The sequence below is a fragment of the Carassius auratus genome, unplaced genomic scaffold (genome assembly GCF_003368295.1).
Source record: "Carassius auratus strain Wakin unplaced genomic scaffold, ASM336829v1 scaf_tig00008140, whole genome shotgun sequence".
Taxonomy (NCBI): Eukaryota; Metazoa; Chordata; class Actinopteri; order Cypriniformes; family Cyprinidae; genus Carassius; species Carassius auratus.
This window is the reverse complement of record NW_020523910.1, coordinates 59,585-79,674: the sequence shown is the minus strand read 5'-3', so window position 1 is coordinate 79,674 and position 20,090 is coordinate 59,585. Positions and strand designations below refer to the sequence as shown.

General features: G+C 36.4%; 2 protein-coding genes across 4 annotated transcripts in view; one reads left to right on the top strand and one right to left on the bottom strand.

Annotated features, from left to right (window-relative positions):
- Positions 1–227: 227 nt before the first annotated feature.
- LOC113071800 (LIM and senescent cell antigen-like-containing domain protein 1) lies at positions 228–9,814 on the bottom strand. 3 transcript variants are annotated; one of them, XM_026245114.1, is made up of 11 exons: positions 9,657–9,814; positions 6,644–6,803; positions 6,084–6,150; positions 5,874–5,994; positions 5,432–5,581; positions 5,201–5,351; positions 4,010–4,102; positions 3,852–3,900; positions 3,647–3,722; positions 3,169–3,302; positions 1,397–1,530 (listed from the first exon to the last, which is right to left on the bottom strand). In XM_026245114.1, coding segments are annotated over exons 1-11 (1,032 nt in total). In that variant the 5' UTR covers positions 9,686–9,814; the 3' UTR covers positions 1,397–1,528. The 3 variants fall into 3 exon arrangements, with proteins under 3 accessions (XP_026100900.1, XP_026100899.1, XP_026100898.1); XM_026245115.1 differs by lacking the exon at positions 3,169–3,302 and having other exon boundaries at positions 228–1,530; XM_026245113.1 differs by lacking the exon at positions 1,397–1,530 and having other exon boundaries at positions 3,161–3,302.
- A 528-nt stretch (positions 9,815–10,342) lies between these two features.
- The window catches only part of LOC113071799 (thrombospondin type-1 domain-containing protein 7B-like), a 50,825-nt gene continuing 41,077 nt past the window's right edge, over positions 10,343–20,090 (top strand). Inside the window, exon 1 of the mRNA XM_026245112.1 lies at positions 10,343–10,634. The gene's annotated coding sequence lies outside the window, so the exon portion shown is untranslated. The remainder of the gene's footprint in view (positions 10,635–20,090) is intronic.

Genomic DNA, 20,090 nt, shown 5'->3' with positions numbered 1-20,090 from the left:
ACTATCTTATGACACTTTTACAGTGATTTTTGCTCCTATTACAATTTTACTATTGTGTTTTGCATTTTATTTAAATGCTAAATTTTATAGATTGCTGACTGTAAATCCATGTAGGTTGTTTAAATATCAATATTTGCTAAAAGTTCGCTGTGCACATGTTTTTAAAGAGTACACTAGCATACAGTAACCTTAATAAAAAAGTCCATTATAAAGAAAATGTGAAGACATCAGAAATAGTGCATACTTTATTAATACATTTTGATGTTTCATACAGAACACAGTGAGATTTGTTATTTAAAAGCTGTCAACAAGCATATTAATATATATTTTGCCAAAATGCAACTTTCAGTGAATGCAGACTGCAAAGAAGTACTTTTGCTATCACTTAAAAAATACTGTAAATTACAAGGAAATGTCGGACTGTTATAAAAAAAAAAAAAAATGCAAATAGCTTCATGTATAATTAACAAAATATAATAATGTGAATTAAGCAGAAATGCAGTGACGTTAAAACGTACAATTTTAAAATGTCTTTCATACTTAAAAACAGATTAGAACAGAAATCAAGGACAGCCAAATCATGTTTAAGTTCAGTCAATTGTTACAGAAATCATAAGTAATTGCTGTCAATGCATATAAACAATACATAAGGCACATGTTCATTAGATTTGAATATCATCAAAGGTATTGTTCTCCAGAAAAAAAAAAAGACAACTTTTAAAACAACATGAAAAACACGAGGATTTTATGATGCAAGACAGTCAACATAAACCTCTCTGCTCATACACCTCTCAGAAGATATACAAGTGGTCTAATTTATTGCATATCTCGAGAACACAGGGAGGGCTTTAATAAAGCTAGATCATTTAAGCTGGGAAGTAGGTTAGACAATCTGAGCACTTTCAGTCGAGCGAAGAGTTTAGAGCTTGCCATGCTCCTCCAGGCTCATTACATCATGCATTAACTTTCGATCCCGTCTGACAGAAAAACGTGAGGCTTGAGCATACATTAAATATCAAATACAACTCTAATACATCAAAGCCGGGCCTTGGGTCAGACACAGAAAGGGGTCAGCCTTGAGAAAAAGCTGTGGCATTGTATATGAAGCAAAAATGTGCTGAACTGAACAGCGTGATTATCCTTATAAACATGCAAGTACATATATATCAATAAACAATATAAAAGTTTTTGGTTTGGTTTTGGTTGCAATGTGTTAAGACACAAGAACATCTTGATCCGAGACCAAAGAAAATCTGCTGGCTGCTTTCTGTCCCAGAAAAATAAATGTAAAATTTACGACAATAAAGTAAGACACAAGTGATGTCTAATCCAAGATCAGAAGCAGTCCAGATTTAGTTTGGTCTCCGTTCATGTTCTATTGACATCCTTTGGCCCCCCCCTGTGGGCGGGGAGATCTACTTGCGGCCCACAGTCTCCGCCAGCTTCTTAAGTCTCTTCTTCAGCTCCAGAGGAAACTTCTCGTAACATTTCTTACACACCGGCTTCATGTCAAACTCCACAAACTTGTTCCTAAAACAAAAATATTGCTTTTAGGAGTGTGATATTAACACATTCAGGCCAGAAATATGGTCTACAAGTATGCATCCCATTCCAACTCAGACTATTACAAATATATATTTTTTGATAATAGAAATAAAGCTGAAATAACAAATAGAAATGTTGCCTTGAAAACTGAAATGAAAGAAATTTAGGTTGAAGTACTACAATTACTTAAACTAAAATAATAACTGAAAATATTAAAATACAAGCAAATTCTAAATATTAAATTCTATACTAAAGGGTTTTAGCACTTAAATACATTCATGTTTATCATAGATGGTTATTTTAAATAAAAACGTGGAAGGCAGTGTCATTGGGTGTATGAGAGACCAAATGGGGGGGGGGGGGGGGTGATGAGTTGAACAGTTATGCATCAATGTTAAAATTCTTGTTGATAAGAAAAACCACATAATTATTTTGATATTATGGCTGGTAACCAATAAATGGCTGATTTTTAATTTTTATTTGATTTTCACATTTTAATATCTACATTAAAAATCAATGTTAAATTGATTTTGAACAGTGTTATTAAAATTCTAGTGTTATCTAAATATAGTAAAATAACATTAGATGATTGTAAAGGCATATTTAGCCTCTATATTGGGGGAAAACATGAGAAGTGCATAATTAAGCAATAATGATTAAAAAAAAATACAGGAAAGAGTTGGTACTATGGAAGCAATTTTGATTTCGCGATTCTATTTGATTTCTATTTGAAAATTAGATTTAAGGCAAATTATAAAATTAAATGTGTCCTTTTATTATTTCTTGGACAAAATGATACAATTTCTTTGTGAAACTGAAATATAACACAATATAAGAATTTACTAATATAGCACTTGCATATTATTGCACTTTTGTTGGTTTTGATTGCTACTATTGTCCTCATTTATCCAAGTATAAAAGCTTCTTTTTTTGGATAAAAGCATCTGCTAAATAACAAGATGTAAATATAATGTAAATGTAAATAGCAAAACTAAGTTTATATTTTAAAACAAGGCTCAAATCATAAGTAACACAAATAAAATAAAACTCTTCATATAAACAAAATATGGCTTTGTCTGTGCTCTTTCTATTTAAAGGCAACCACTGCATTTTAATCTTGATCCAAACAAAGATGCGGCATACTTGCAACATGAGCAGTTTTTAATCTGAATTAGATTGTATCATTTCGAAATTTAAAGCAAAATCAGAATGATTTGACTTCAGCTTTGTGAAACTATAAATAAAAAATCTGCATGAAACGAACATCAGACACACAGATTCACTCTTAGCCAGCAGGTGGCGCTGAAAGCATTTCCTTGGTTTCCACTGTAGGTAAAGCAGCTGCACTTATGATCTTTAATATGCACTATACAGAGGCAAGATGAAAAAAAAAAAAAAAACCTTCTAAACTTTTCTAGACAGTGAATCGCAATTTACTTAGCATCTCACACATTTGAATCGATTTTCAACTGGCTCGCGGTTAATCGCTACATCCCTTGTTGGTACAGGAAGAAGTTGATGAAGAAATAAATACATGGTGAGGCTGAAGACACTAACCAATGATAATGAACGAGTGAAGCAGATGAGCATGAAGAAGGAAAAAGAGAGAAAAGGGTTACAGACAGACGGCGATGACTTTCTTTCGCCGTTCATGAGAGTCGCGTTCACGTTTGGCCAAACGCCTCTTCAGCTCGTCCGGCAGGCGTTCGTAACAGTGTTTACACACTGGCTTCAGGTCCACTTCCACAAACCTGTCCCTGCAGGGCCACCGTCAGGGACAATGAAAGAGGAAAGTGGAGGAACGAGCCAAAAAGAGGAGAAATTGGATGGAAAATTGGAAGAGGAATCGGTTTGAGGCGAGAGGAAGAGAAATGAGCTAGCATTAGAGACCGAAGTAGAGAATCGAATAGGACAGAAGTCGAGAATAAAACAGTTTGCTTGAGAGAAAGGTTAGTAATGATCCAAAGAAGAACATCACAGCAGCGCAGAGACCCAATTTAAAGCACTTCTGCACAAATTTAAACACCGCTACCAAACAGTCGCTAACAGAAAAGGGACAGATTGTGATATAGGATGAGTATGTATGTGTAATATCACTTACTTGAGGGTGAGCTTGGTGTTACAAGTCGAGCACGAGAAGCAATTCACACACCAAGCCTTATTCAGAGCCGACACCACTGACAGAAAACACAAAAACAACTTTACACAACTCGTGACAGCAGAACCCGTAGCCAAAACAACTGCACATCAAAGCTGTGAAGGTTAGGAACTAAATGTCAACATCATGTCAATTAAACAGTGATTACCGTCTCCTTCGATCACACGGTTGCAATGGTAACAAACATCACCAAAGAGCTGCAAACAGACAGAACAAATGTCTCACATCAAAAGCTGAAAGTTTCATTATTTAATAATTTTTTTGGGATCAATAGGGTCTTTCAAAGCAGTTTTAGGCATGTGTTACCTGATTGTAGTGAGTCTCGCAGTAAGCAAGCCCTTTTCTCTCGTAATGACGGTGTCCCAGAAAAGGCTTCTCGCACTTCGCACAGACAAAATGCTGTAGAGACGAACAAACACAAGCAGTGAGCATGCAGTTCAACTACACACTACACCATTCAAGATTTTTTAAATTGTTTTAAAATACGTTTTCTACTGTTATATATTATAAAATGTTAATTGTTTTGTTCTGTAATGATACATTTCCAGTCTTTAGTGTAAAATGATCCATTATAGAACATTCTGAAATGCTCAACTTTGTTCTTTTCCGTGATGCAAGAATTGCATTTGTTTGAAATGTAGATCTTTCCTAAAATTCTAAAAAGTCTTTAATGTCACTTTTGATCAACTGCATCTTTATTCACACAGTGGACACCGAATGCTAAAAACACAGAATTTAAGTTTTTTATATAATATTGTGTTAATTAGTAATAATCAAACATTACTCAATTAGGTATAGGACCATCACAATATCAACATTTCAAGAGTAAAAATCATTTTAGTAGCACAGCAAAAAATAATATGCTGTTGATGTTGTTTTTTTTAAACACACTCCTTTATATAAACAATTAAATATCAATAAAATATACACAAATTAAATGACAACATCATGAAACCTTAATTTTTCTAAAAAAAATTTAGAAAGCGGCTAATAAATCTAATAATATGTACTTGAAGATTAGTACTTAATTAATGAAGCATCCAAGTAAACATCCAGAAACTGTAATTTCACTAATAAAAACAAAATTAGCTTGCATAGTTTTCACTGTATGATTATTATCTAATACACATTAATACACTGAGCCGTTGCAGTTTGCCTGCAGTTATCCAAACTTATCCAGCTGAGAGCAGGGAGTGCTTCTCTTTTACTTCTATATTATTGTTTGATTAATATTGCAAACATAATAGACCATGGCAGGTGTATTAGACAGCAAGTTCTCATAAACAGAACCGATGTCCTGTGTCCAGATCTGCTTAGATGCACTTAAAACATAAGCGACTGTGTTTGCTTTGATACCTTGCAAAGGCCGCCATTATGAACAATACACAGGTTTTTTTTTTTTTGTTGTTGTTTTTATAATAACCTAGCATCCCTATTTAGATATATATTCAGATATATTATGGTACATTCTCAAAAATCTAAACAAAACACACAGACCTCAACATGCCACTGCTTGCCCATGGCGTTGACCACACGGCCCTCAATAGGACGCCTGCAGGCTCCGCAGATCGGAACGCCCATCTTATCATGGCAGGGGAGGCAGTAGAGTTCCCCTTTTAGCTCACGGGCATCTGCAGTCAGCTCTTTACTGTAAAACACACAACCTCAAATTCACATCACTTTCAGTAAATGCACACAGCAGATGAAATCACTTAGTGCTGTACTGACCCGCAGTTACTGCAGTTGAAGTGGTCGGGATGGTAGGGGTCATTTTTGAAAATGAGGGGCTGTTCCTCGATGATGGCGTGACACTTCTGACAGACGTACTTCCCAAGGCCCCTAGCTTTCTCACGGTTATGACACGGACGGCAGAGATGGCTGGAAAAAAAACACAGATTTGTGCATATCAGCCAATAAGAACACTCGGACGGTGAGCCATTTCCTGTTCATTCATATTTCAAGTTATTCATTTGTTCCCATATGCAACCAGCTGAGCTAGAGAACATCTCAAATGTATGATTCCGGTTTGCAGCCTAGGACTTTAAAGTGTATTTAAGATCATTATGAGAACAAAGTTAATCCATTAATGAAAGCTGATCATAGACCAACCCAATGTATGCAGTCTGTCAGTCACATGTTCACGGTCACCCCTCATTGGCTGTAAACTCACCGGCCGGCGTTCTTGACGAATCCAACATCGGCTAGCACAGCTTGGCAGATATCACAGCAGAAACAGTCAGGGTGCCAGCTGTTATTCATGGCCTTAATCACACGCCCAATTATAAACTCTCCTGTGGGAAAATGAGGGACACAATTCACAATTAACTAGCACAGTCAATAACATCACCTGTTCATATGTTTGTGCATGTGCGTCTCTTACCACACTGGTGACAACAGGGAGCAAACAACATCTGGAAATCATGCTCGCAGTATTTCCTTCCCTCAAACTATGGACAGAAGGGAAGACAATCAAACATAACATCAGCTCCAATGGGAATACATCTCAAAGTCAATCAACTGCTGCCACAACTCAACGCTTCAGCCAATCCAAAATAAAAAATCATTTAACTAAAATGAGCTTTCTCTCAAGTTTTCAGGTAACAAAAATAAAATGCAAAGTGTCAGAGAGGGTGGAAAATGGCAATGAATGTGTGTGTGTCTAATATATATATATATATATATATATATATATATATATATATATATATATATATATATATATATATATATAGACACACACACAATTTTTCATGTGTGTGGATCATATGAGCAGAATTATTGTGTTATTTATTATATTTCTTGTACATTACTAAACAAATCTAACCAAGTGGACCTCAGGGTTTTCCTAAAATTTACTGAAAAACAAAACAAAACAAGGGAAATCACCCTTTTACACTGGCTTCAAGATTAAATGCGACATGACAGGTTTAATGCAAGTACCTCATAAAAGAGCCCTTCAGGAAACTGCTGGAAACACTGGGCACAGACGAAGCACTGTTCGTGATACAGCTCGCCATTGCTGTTGACGATCTTCTCCGCTGGGGCAAATCCGCTTTTACACCGTTCGCACGCGGCGTTTGCCAAGGCATTGGCCATGTTGCTGTTAGAAACAGATCAAGTCAAGAGAAATGATTAGTTGGGATTATAGATGTAACATGCCATTATGATCATGAGCATAAATACATTTCTTCAGCAAAAATGCATTAAAAGTGACCAAAAAAAGCTTTTGACCTTTCCATTCATCAAAGAATCCTGAAAACAATGCATTAGTTTCCACAAAAATAATAAGCAGCACGACTGTTTCCAACATTGATAATACATTTTTCTTGAGCAACAAATCAGCATATTAGAATGATTTCTGAAGAATCATGTGACACTGAAGACTGGAGTAATGATGCTGAAAATACAGCTTTGTATCACAGGAATAAATACATTTGAAAATATATTACAGTAGAAAACTTTCACTATATTACTGTTTTTACTTTATTTTTTATTTAAAAAAAAAATGCAGCCTTGGTGAGCATAAGGGACTTTTTTTTTAAATGTTAAAAAATCATACTGAATCTTCAATTGCTCGTTTTGCAATTACCGACATTGGCTAAGAAAATAAACAGAACTGAGCCAATGTTTAATACACGTTTTCAGATTAATTTCTGAATAAACAGTGTAAAACAAACCCTCATTAAATTTCCTCAGTTTATTGTGTGTCATATTATTAAATTTGTATCAATAGCATCTTATAGTACTGTCATTTGCCATCCTACTCTTTCTCTGTAAGGTGATGTTTATCTATTCAAAAATACCATGTAGGCTGGCACTTTGCAGGATATTAATTTAAGAGTGAGCAGGCAAGATGGCAACCAATGTTTACATCACACAAACAGAATGAGCCTGTAGTGGCCTGTGGTTACTTGGCCGGCAGTGATCTCAAGTGACTCACTGATTCCACAGACATTTCTCCCCTATGACATCACAGGTGATGTGGCTACTAGAGGACAGGGCCGTCTTTACAACTTCCCCTCATTCCCTTCACCACTGTCATGGCGTTAAAGCAGATGATTCTAAGGCTGTTTTCCCTAATATGGTGAAGTGAAGTAGAGCAGAGAAGATCTGCTTGTGTACTAATACACTGTAGATCTATAAATAGATCATTTTAGTGTTTAAGAGATGGAGACTGTTGTATGTCAGTTCTTATCATATGCAAGAGCTCACAGAGCAACAGTTGAGGTCTCACACTGCAGTAGCCCCTTTCACACTGCCATTCCGGCAAATACAGGGGTAAAGTGTTCCTGTAATTGTTCCCTGGTCGCTAGATTTGGCACTTTCACACTGCCAGTGATGACCCGGTATATGTGCGTGCTTTCACACACAACCCTTGAAGATCCCGTAACGACACCTGACATCAGCGCGTGACGTGTAATGTACGAGTCGACAACGCTTGGCACGTTATACTTTAACTGAAGCAAGCAAACGATCTCTGAGTCAGCGCGGAAAGTGAGGAACTAACTGATCTCTGCTTCATTACAGTTTGCACATATGTTTTCGTCGCGAATGTTGATCTTCCTTCAAAACAGCCGGTAAAAAAGTCGCGCGATAACGCGCGTCATCACTTCGATACCGAATTAGATCTGGCTTTTGTTCACACAGCGCTCGTTCCGGATCGATTACCGCAATGTTACTATGTCCCCGACCCGGGTTCGATTCGGTAATCAATTCCGGGACGTGGTTGCTTTCACACAGAAGGCGACCAGGCAATGTTACGGGAATATTGCGGGTCCGACGTGCAGTGTGAAAGGGGCTAGTGTGAGGAAGTGGGAGTTGAGCCATCTGTCTCTGTGTGTGTGTGTGTGTGTGTGTGTGTGTGTGTGCTGAAGGCTTGCTTATGTCTGTAACACAGCATCTGTGTCTGCAAGTAGGGTGACATATAAGCATATACAATACAGTATTAACATTTGAAAACCTGAACAAACCATATCAAAAATAATTTCACGGTAAATTGGTGAAATGTTATTTACTCCAAATGTAGTTTTAAAACAAATTATATCTGAATATTGTTTTCACCAGCGTTCTTAAGGCTTTAGAGCCCCATTGACATGCTAGTAAATATTTATCAAAATACTTCAACTGGAATTCTGAACACAGAATCGCATATTTATATAATACCACTCAAAAGCGTGGAGTCCATTTAAGTTTTTTAGGCTCACCAAAAGCACAGGGAAAAATGGTAATACTGTGAAATATTATTTCAATTTAAAACAACTGCTTTCTATTTGAATTTTCAAATGTAATTTATTCCTGTGATACAAAGCTGAATTTTCAGCATCATTACTCCAATCTTCAGTGTCACGTGAACCTTATAATAGTTATCTCTTGTAAAATTATAAATGCCTTTCAGCTGTGAAGTATACATTTCTATCAACTGTGAAATCAAGAAATCACTTTTGATCACTTGAATGCATCGTTGCTGAATAAAAATATTAATTTACTCTAACGTTATATTTTGTATCAGTGAAACCGTATGGGGTCGTGTCTTAAAATTCGACGTTGTTTGCATCCCTTTACATTGTTTAGACATGAAAAGTGTGTTTAAAGGAGCTTAACATCTCAGGAAGCAAATTCTATCCACATTTCCCTGGGGATCTGACAGTCTGTGGGAGCATTTAGCTCAGGAATGTCTCCCAACAGCACAGACTAACGTTACACAAAACTCCACTAGGGAGGCTAATTAGCTTAGCATCCGCCCTCATCTAGAAATCCATGATATTATAGTTATTCTCTCAATAATAAATATATAACGTTACTTAACGCTAGCAGTTAGTCAGAAAACAATCAGTTGGGTGGAAAAAAATAATGAGAATACCGGTATTACATTATTTATATATCTGATGCATCTTTGACTGGATATTTCTCCATAACAGCAACAATTAAAATAAATCTATTTCAAAAACTGTACCTGCCCGTCATCTGTGACACCCCCAGCATCCCCTTCAGCACAGCTTATCCTGAGAGATGATTCCGATTCGATTCGACAACATAAGACGCCCCTCGGATCTGTTGCTTTTCCACTTTTTTTCCTTCTCTCGACAAAGATGTTTTCCTGAACAAAAACAGACTGTCCACTCTGCTTGGTCTTCCGTGTTAAGGTCACGTGCTGCTCGGCTTGACTTCTGATTAGTTACTTTGATCAGCTCCACAGCTATGCAGAACTTTTAAACTTTATTTGGCCACTATATATCATATCATGTCATATCATTGTCATTGTCATTCGACAATTTAAATGTCATTCGTCGAATAAAAAATATCAGAAACAGTAAATGCTATATAATCAAGTGTTATATTTTATATAACACACTCAGAAGCAAAGGCATCTAAGAAATTCACATGTATTTACTGTATATTAATTAAAAATTTACATATATTTGTGTGTGTTTTAAAAAAATTGTATTGTGATCTCTTGGTAAGCACTGACTATGAGCCCTCTTGTGGTTGTTTTGGGTTAATACGGAACATTAGTGAAAGCGGCGGAACAGAATGGACAGGCTAGACTCGACATTAGAAATGAGCTACACCCTTCCTCTGACGTCAACGCTGTTTAACTAACTTCTATCAAACAGAGACATATATGGCATTGATGCGCGCTAGAGCTAAACCCAATCATTTAAAGTAAGAAACCTCTGCCTACGGTTCTCTTAACTTCTTCAGTCTCACTTGAATGGTCAAACTGTTTAATTTAGTCAAATATACACACATTCTACAGCCTCAACACGCATTGATTGAGAAAAGTTACCTTTAAAAGTATGTTGCCGGTTGTATTGCATATCCACCACACGAGGACGCTGTTGCAAAAAATGAAGACAAAATAACTTGCATACAGTAAATGTGAGAAAACACATCTGTGGTGTCTCTGTTAGGACACCTGTGTGAAATGAAGGTAAGCTGCCTGAAACGTAATAACAAAGTCAATAAGACTGCAATATATGTATATGTATGCGGTTACAATAATTAAAAGTATATACAATTATGGATTGAATTATAGTAAAGTATTATAATCTCATAATATTTGGTATTTTGCGTGAGTGAGAGAGAGAGAAAGAGATAGAGAGAGATTTTCTGTGTTGGCTATATGTTATATGATAACAATAAGAATTTTTAATATAATATTATAATCAAAATATTTAATTTTATGTATTTTTTTATGTAATTTTATGAATGCAGTCCACAAAAACATTGACAGTCAGTCAAGGCAAAGACTATAGAAGAGAAGTGGGTGGATCATATAATATTATCAATAGAAGTTATTTGGTCAAGGTAAGAAACAGAAACAGCAGTTGATAGGCTATACTTGAGAGAGAGAGAGAGAGAGAGAGCACCAGTGTTTATTAATGTGCCTGGATAAAGAGCAGCTGTGACTAATTATTCTGTGATGGTTTCTAAGCTTTAATCTTGTACGTAAAAAGCTGTTACTGGGTTTCGAATCTCACATTCATACATTATATTTTTTGGCCTCTGGATGCTGCCCTTTAGTCTGAATTCATCACCTCCTGGGTGTCGTTGTCATGGATACACATGGATGCGCAATGGTCCATCTGAAGTTTTGGGTAAGAGAAATGCACGATTCCCTGATTAACATTCGGAGTTACATAAAGATGGATATGATCACCAGCAGGCCTGATCAAATATGACCCTGTGATGTGAGATAAACAGATTCATAACGTTGTTCAAGATTTAAGGTCAGTGTTGAGAGAGACAATCATTCATTAAGTGTCCCAACATTGTCTTGGAAGTAATGTGTAAGTGCATATTCATAAGTGTATGCCATCAGCCACTTACGATTTCTTGATATGTCAGTCCTTGTCGAATTTGCTTTCTAAGATTTAAGAAATAAGCAACTGTGTTCTGGCGTGTGCATGATAAGCTCCCAGCAGATGGGTTTTACACTTCAGATGGCAGTGATAAGGAGGCTTGTGGTACAGAATATAGATATGAATCAGGATCTCTTCATGAGTGATTTTCAAGTCAACTGTAGGGGTGAAAAATCTATACTGACATTAGAAAAAAAAACTTAAATGCATCAATTACAGAATGTAAAATTCAGTATTAACATCTGATGCAGTGCATATTCATTTTGTATCCAATTTATGAATAACAATAATAAATTAAATAATTATTACTTTTGGGGGGAGCTGTATAACGTACAGTCTGGTGTATTGTTTGTGATAATACTCTGTTATGTCCCTCCAGTTACATTTGTGTTTGCGGCATTTTTTTAAGAAATATGAATCACACCACAATATCCAAATAAAACTGAATCAAATAAGCTAAGCATGAATCACTGTCAGAGAAAATATTTACACCTAAATTACACAGCGTCTGAAAATACACAATAGATAGATAGATAGATAGATAGATAGATAGATAGATAGATAGATTTGTTTTTGGTTGCTAAGTTGTTCAGGATGGTTGTTAATGATGGGTGCATCGCTAAATGATTCACTGTTTTGAATTGTGAATCACAGCACGCTGTTGGCACCTGTCGGTCAGAACAATGATAGTGCAACAAAAATGCATAAACAGTACCATTACAAACCAATTTATAAACTTTAAGCTATATTAATATAATCTACAAATCATTTAATACTGTTCAGGGCTTGTTTTATGTGTTTTATGGAGGGTAGTCAGGCCAATTTAAGGCAATGAAATACTACTTGTCTTGTTATTATACAGATCTGTCATTAAAAATATAGGTATACTTTATAAAACAAATTTGAGACCCAGGTTCATGGTTTATTTTAAAATATGCACACATTCACTCTTATTCATATGTCTAATATGCTAAAAATGCAAAATGGTCAAATGATTTGTCTCATCACAGTAAAGAATTACATGAATCATGTAATCATGATTCAGCTTATATTTTCAATTTTAAAACAGCATCACTGGATATAACTATTGGTTTTTCTATCATAAAACACTGATCAAATATTAAATATTTACATCAAACTCTTTCACCGTTACAAAATAAAGCATAAATCTGGAAATCCTGTTCGTTATGTCATGTTTTAAGTCTTTGATTTTATTGGTCTTTTCAATAATTTTGGCATTGATGAATGCTGTTAGACTTCTGGGACAGATCAAACTAAAGATTTACTTTTTGTCAGCCTAGCAAGTAAAAACTGCATCAATCTGGCCATTTCTTAACGTCTGTGGCCAAAACAATTCTGTGGGAATTTTTTTTTTTTTTTTTTTTTACCATTTTAGCCTTTTAGCATCTGCTAGGCGAAAATAATAAGTATGTTAACTAAACGATTTGGGGTATCATACATGTCTGTGGTGTAAGCCTTGCAGGATGAGTAATTTTAATACTTAGCATTAACCCCAAACTATGAGCATTAGTAAAGCTTGACTTAGAAAGCACCGCTAAGGATGTGATTTTGATATTTTAGGAGATTAGCAGCATCTTCAGTACAAATTCTAACAAGAAAGGTTTGTGATCTGATAAAATGCATGAGAATATCACAGCGTTAAACTCTTTAGAGCCCGATCCATTATTTGACAATGAGATAGAGGAAGGGGTGGAGGGGGAGTTGAGTGTTGGCAGAGTGAAAGAGAGAGAGGGAGAGCGAACGAGCGAGAGAGAGAGAGAGAGATAGTGCTGCCAGTGTCCGTACACCACCTCTCTGTCTCTCTCTCCTCTCTGCCACTTTATCTTCCGCAAGGGATGCCCACTGGGATAATATTCTCTATCTGTCTTTCACGCACATTAATCAGTCATTCTCTCGCACTCTTTTTTGCTCTTCCTCATTATTTGACACTTTTTCTCCATCCTCCTTTATGTTATCTCTCTCTTTCAGCCCCCTGTCCTCCTCCTTTTTCACTCCCCTTCTTCTGCTCACATCTCACAGTCTGGAGAACTCACAGGAAGCTGGAGGACAGGCAGGTAAGGCTGTGTGTGTGTGTGTGTGTGTGTGTGTGTGAGAGAGAGAGAGAGAGAGAGGTATAAGATCCTGGGCATGTTTAGATGTTTGACATTTTTGATGGATGATAATCTACAATCTGTAAGTCTGTATATTTCTCATATTATTGCTCAAGGCTGCTCTTTTATAGCCTCAGTTATATGGTTCTATGAAGTATCAACTTTTGCTTAGATGTTTGTTTGAAACTGCTCTAGGGGACATAAATGAGGCAGTTATTGTCATATACTGTAGTAAGAGTATAAAGTTATGAAATGAATGTAGGCTGCATAGCTCGGATGAGTTGTTTTTTGGTAGTTCATAGGGAGATATCTGACTTTCTGCGAATCTGAAGCATTTGTGACATTGTTGGGATCTCTTCTGGAACTCGCATGTGAGATTAGTGTTGCAAAAAAAATTGCAAATGCTGTCTTTTTTTGTTAATGTTGTGTGATGCAAAATTTTGTTTTCTTATTCCAGATTAATGTAAAGAATAATCTAAAGCAAGCCATTTGTCTGTAAAGTTCTCCAAATTTTGCAAACACTGTGATTCATTTGAGTGTCTGATTCGCCTGGTGCCATAACTTTCAGTCAACTATTGTTGTACACTTGGTCGCAGGACTGAATGTTTTAGATTGAGTGTTCATGGAAACTGAAAACAGTCATTTTTGCTAGTGACACAGGAATTAAAAACTTCACCTTTAATGAAAAGTTACTCTCAGTTGTGTCTAGGAGAAATGATTTTGAATTGACTAGATCTTTTTGTTTTTTTAATACTATGACTGTCAGTTTCAGATTGTTTAGGCAGCCGGGAAGTTTCAATAGACTCATTTAGTGAGCCGATAAAGCCTCCCTCCTTTGAGACTGAAGGAGAAAGTGACAAAAACAGCAGGCGGAGATAAACAGATGTTGACTGGAAGCAAACAAAATTGAAAAGCATGTGTTTTGGTTTCAAGAGTTGGTGTATCAGTCTACCCATGACTTCATCTTGAATTGTAACACATCTGATCATGAGACATATGGCTACTGTCTTTTCCTGCCATGCTTTTAATTAAATGTCCACTAAAGTTAAAGCAGGCGACATCTTACCTGTGGTTTTCACAGATGGGCTTCTAATGGCTCAAATTTTCAGGGTCACCTCCCTCAAACAAATTTCTTATCAGCTTTTGTCCCTCTCTTTCCATCTATCCATCTATCTATCTATCTATCTATCTATCTATCTATCTATCTATCTATCTATCTATCTATCTATCTATCTATCTATCTATCTGTCTGTCTGTCTGTCTGTCTGTCTGTCTGTCTGTCTGTCTGTCTGTCTGTCTATCTATCCATCCATCTGTCCTTCTACCTAAGAATCAATGAAACTATCTTTCTTTCTATCTATCATCTGTCCAACCATCACGCAGTCTGTCAATCTGCCTAACTATCAGACTGTACATTTATCTTCTATCCTTGTACATGTACATTTGTCCTTCTATCATCCTTTCATGTTTAATTTTTTTGTCTCATTGTTTAATTTTTGTCCACTTTCAGATTGTACTGGATCTCTCTCTGTTCTTTTTTGTCCATCTCCCTTTGTACTCTCGCTGTCACTTTGACAGATCTATGTTGTGACGGATTTGTGTGTGTATCCATCTATACCGCCATAAAATATTTGTGTGTTCATTTTATTGCTCTGAGGGTCATGCATTCGGAATGGGCCCATCGGTGCTTTGTTCAGATCCATTGTGAGAGAAGAATGCAATGTGTGGCGTGAACATGTGATTCCCGTGTTACAAGTGCACATTAGTGACGGAAGATTGAATGAGTGTGTGATGTGAGTGTGATGTGAATGTTTAAAGCCCAGAGCTTGATTCATAATTAATGCTATTGTTTTCATAATTTATATGAATGGGAACAGTAGTTGGGGGCACTTAGCAATCAAGGTTTTGCTGGGGTAATTATGTTAATTGATTTTAAATAAAGGGGTCAGGCACACCACATAACACATGCACATTGGTCTTTTAGCAATTTAAAACTGCATTTGGATGTAAATGAGTTTATTTTTGATCTCAGAGGAAGCATTTATGCTGTTATTGTCAAGAAATGTTTTAAGTTGTGCTGTTGTGTTTAATGTCAGGTGTGCTCCCGTGTTGCTCCGATGTTCCGCTCGTTGTTCTGGGAGTTCTGTTCAGTAATAATGGATCTAATTACAATTATGCTTATATTTCAACAGCTTTTCCCAACTACACGTCTCCACTGGGAAAAGCATTGGTTTGGTTTTGGGAGAGTCAGATGAAGTTTTGAGGGAAAAGATTAAATTCCCACTTGTAATGGGTGTATAAAAGAGTCTAAAGTGTCTGTGGATGCATGTTTGTGAGACCGAGTACGACTTGCGTTGTTTCCTCTCCACAGAAATCATTCCAAACATAGAGTGCTGGTGCGCTCATTCCTATTCACACACGCGTCTGTCTGTATCATATCTTTAAATCTGCTAATTAACCTCATTACGACGCTCAGCCTGCAGGGGATCCAGTGTAAACCGAAGCATGCACTCATGCACACACATAGATTCCACATGAAAACTCCACAAACTCACTGCAGACTGCTTCCCAAGTTTAATTATGAAAAGCCCACTACTGAATAATTAATACTGTTGGGTTGCCCTCAGCGTCTCACTTAACAGAGGCCAAGTGGTCATTGTGGTCCAAACAGACACAGTCCTCTGTAAACTGCCACCTGCCAAAATCATTACAAATGCAACTTAGATTATACACTATACATCAGAAAACTCATTATACAAGCCTTCTGTGGGACTCAAGCTATAACAACACAAAATGTGTCTAGTTAACATGATGGTGGTCTTCCACCTTTGGCAGCTTTGTACGCAGTCGTATAAGTGACTGAAAACGGCACTTATTCAAAAACAGGCTTGACTTATAGTTGTGCACTTTCTGGTGATAAATGTGTTCCTCGTTTGTGGTTTGTGGTTACTAATAAATGTCTGATAAATCGAAAGTAGCAGTGAAAAAGGTCAAATGTTCTGGTAGCCTTTTGGCAGCACTGGTTGTCTATTTGATTCTCAGGAAGCCCAGATACTGATAAAAGCATATCTTGAATGCGCTGTCACTTTCATTACAGGTGCATGCTTTATGTCAGAAAGGATGACAGATGTATTAAACAATAAATCCATGTTAGCTGTAAAGACAAGTTATCCAAAGTGCAGTCAGGGGGCTGAAGCCCATCGATGAGTGTTATTGTAGTTTGTGCTTCTCCAGTCTCTTGGTTTATTTGATCATTGATTTGATTTGCTACACACTTGAAGGTTCCTGGTATCAATATGAAAAAGTCTCAGCATCTGCTGTGCAAAAATAAATTGATGTTTAGTGAGAATGAGTTACAGTAGACTAGACACATCTGAAGAGGTGTAGAGTGAGTGTGTTTGACATTTCTGTTTGCTTCAGTTGATTTCTTACTAGGATACTCCAATAATGGACTGTTTCAAAAGATGCTTTATTGAAACACAGACACAGCGTGACTCTAAAATAATTTTACAACAGTTGTTTTTTAAAAGCAACAAAAGTATTTTTTAATTCACATCATATGAAAAATCTGTACAGTACCTTTTATTTGCATATACGCACCTGTTTTTAATATTGAGCATTTCTTTTTGCAGTTGATGTAATTTGCATGCATTGAGTATAATGTTCTGCTGCTTGCAGTATAGACCGTTTTCTTGATTATAGCAGAAGGAATTTTCTTTGCATCACATTGCAATGATGCAGCTGTGGAACGTCCAGTGGAGAGGTCCAGGACTTTGTGAAGTGCAGTGATGAAGTAGAGGCTTCAAAGGACTGACAGCAGCTGGTCCTGTCTGGCCCTTCAAAGGCATCATAAGTTTGGCAGGATACAGGGTCTATACCAGTACTGGGGGTTTCTGTACAATGCATTCAATTCAAACAACCCAATGCATGTTAATGGAATAACGGGACATCACACTAGCTGTTAATATTCTGACAGGCTCATAAAAAAAAAAAAAAAAAAAAAAAAAAAACTTTATATTTTTATTCATACAAATTTTGAATTGATTTGATTTTACATGTCACTATAGCTGAAGGACCACTTCCCAATCTATCACTGCTAGCTCACTGTCTAATCTTTCATAAACCCTGCGGCGTTCACAGATAAAACAAGATCGCTTTATAAAAACAAGGTTAAAGTGTCGACATTTGTCGGAGCATTTCTCTCTGTTGTTTCAAATGAGAGTTGAAACAGTGACTCCAGCTCTCAAAGATCCTGAGCCCAGTTTTCAGGCCTCACGGCTAAGAATCACAATGGGACTCTGAAGAACAGATGAAAGAAAAGACAATCAAAGACAACTCAAAAACATGTTGAGTTTGCTTTAAGTGAAGCACTTTGAAACCCACTTCCCGCTCTGTTTTTTATGCAGAAACTCTCATTAGTGTGGCACACATGAAAACAACAGTATTTCAATCTGTCTGGAAATTAGCTCAAAGACTAATAGACTGTCTCTCTTTCTCTCTTCATCTTTATCTTCAGTTTTACTGCTGTAAGTCTTTGCTGTTCGTCAGATGTTGAGATATTGAATGACGGATGCTGTCACTAAAAGAGGTCCTCAATGTGGCAGTTTGCTTTCATCTCAGCTATAGGAGAAGGCATGGATCCTAGTTTTTAATGCACTCGCACAAGGTCCAATATTACATTTTTGCTGCACTGGCCAATGGAGGGTGAATTTAATGGCCATAAATCTTCCTTACTGGCCGCAAAATTGCATTTTACATTATTTTTAAAACAGAAGCCATATTTTCCTCCTTTAGGCAATGCAATTATTCCACTGTTTTCTCCAGTGTATGTCGCTGTGTGACTCGCAGCTTTATGTATGAGATCTCAACTGAAACTATATCTGACATATGATTTTGTTCCTCATATTTTCATGTTGGTGGTTTAATCACTTACTGCTGGCTTGCAATGCGACCGTCTGACAGATTCTTCTGTTTGGTCTTAAAGCAGTCAGGCAATTATTGTGCCATTTGACAACAACAACAACAACAACAATAATAATAATAACATTATTGTTGTTGTTGTTGGAAGTCTGGCATGTTTTATTTAGTAGATTGTTTTCCTTTTATTATAAATTGTCTATGTCAACTAAAATAGTGCTGACAATAATAATAAATTATCAATAACATTTATTATTATTATTATTATTAATGTTATTTATTATTAATGGTATGAAATGACATTACTAATGAACAAAACAAGTAAATGTTTTTAGGTTATTTTCTCTTGAGATAAATGTTATTAGAAGACACACAAGTGTGTTAGACTATCAATTAATACATTTTTAATTAAACTATGTATTACGTTGCGTTTCTATTAAAAGAATGTGTATGCAAAATAATCACCAAAGCTAATTTTACCTGCATTTGGTGTTTAGTGAATGTAATGTTTGGACACTGAACTGTCATGTACGTAGTGGACTCTATTGAAGCCAGAAAGTCAATTTCAAAGCCCTTGGATGTATCTGTAATTGCACTCGCTCTGTTTTCCATACACTTTACCAATTATAGGCCTATACCTCATCTTATTTAAGACCTAGCTTTCTCCAGCCACCAAGGAAATTACAAGAACAGATGTTCAATCCATCAGCTCCGCACAGATCTCATTTGAAGGCTATAGAAACTAAATTTTTATTGATTCTTTCATTTCCACTTGGGTTCATAAGTGTATGTGCGACAGTTTCCTGCTGAGCCAGAGCTGGACTGGCTGTATATAGCTGCCATATGCTTCCTGCTGCAGAGCTCAGGGCCACAGTGGGGTCTGTGTCCTAATTGAACTGTAATTGACTCAGCAGCAGGGAAGGTCAGTTTGTCACTGAGCACTGCATACAATGAGCCGTCGAGCCCTGTTACCTGATCTGTCCAGTTATGACTTATGCCAAAGGCTCTGAGATACTCTTTTTACAAAGTAAAACATGAAATTGATGCGCATAATTACAAACGCACACACAGAAACACCATATCAGGTGAACTAGAGAAAACGTACACACTGTGTGACATGTGGATCAACACTGACACTAAAGTAATTACTTGATATAGTTGACGCAACTCAATTGCGGGCGTCTGTCTTGAATGTGAACACTAATTGGAGGGATTTTACTGTCTTCACTATCCTGTTCTATTATACACATATTCTGGAGAGGGGGAGAAATACAGTACATTTTCCCTTTTTTATTTCTTCATCAAAATGTAAAATTAAAATGTATGTTTTAATTCAAAAAAAAAAAATATGGGTCAAAGACGAACAAGTGTTTAAGCACAAAAAAAGTGTAATACTGCTTTAAACTGTTTTTACTAATTTAAAACACAATAAAATGTAGTATGCTCCATTATTCTTTTAGATATTTTAATGTGTACACGTCAGAATAAGCATGTTGT

What these genes read in the sequence shown, in the direction of transcription:
- LOC113071800 (XM_026245113.1), bottom strand. Translation starts at nt 9,685, where the DNA reads ATGCTGGGGGTGTCACAGATGACGGGCAG. An exon ending in GCAAGCAGTGGCATGTTGAG is followed by an intron (nt 4,103 to 5,200) that starts GTCTGTGTGTTT and finishes TCGTCTCTACAG; the next exon opens with CATTTTGTCTGTGCGAAGTG. An exon ending in GCGAGACTCACTACAATCAG is followed by an intron (nt 3,901 to 4,009) that starts GTAACACATGCC and finishes GTCTGTTTGCAG; the next exon opens with CTCTTTGGTGATGTTTGTTA.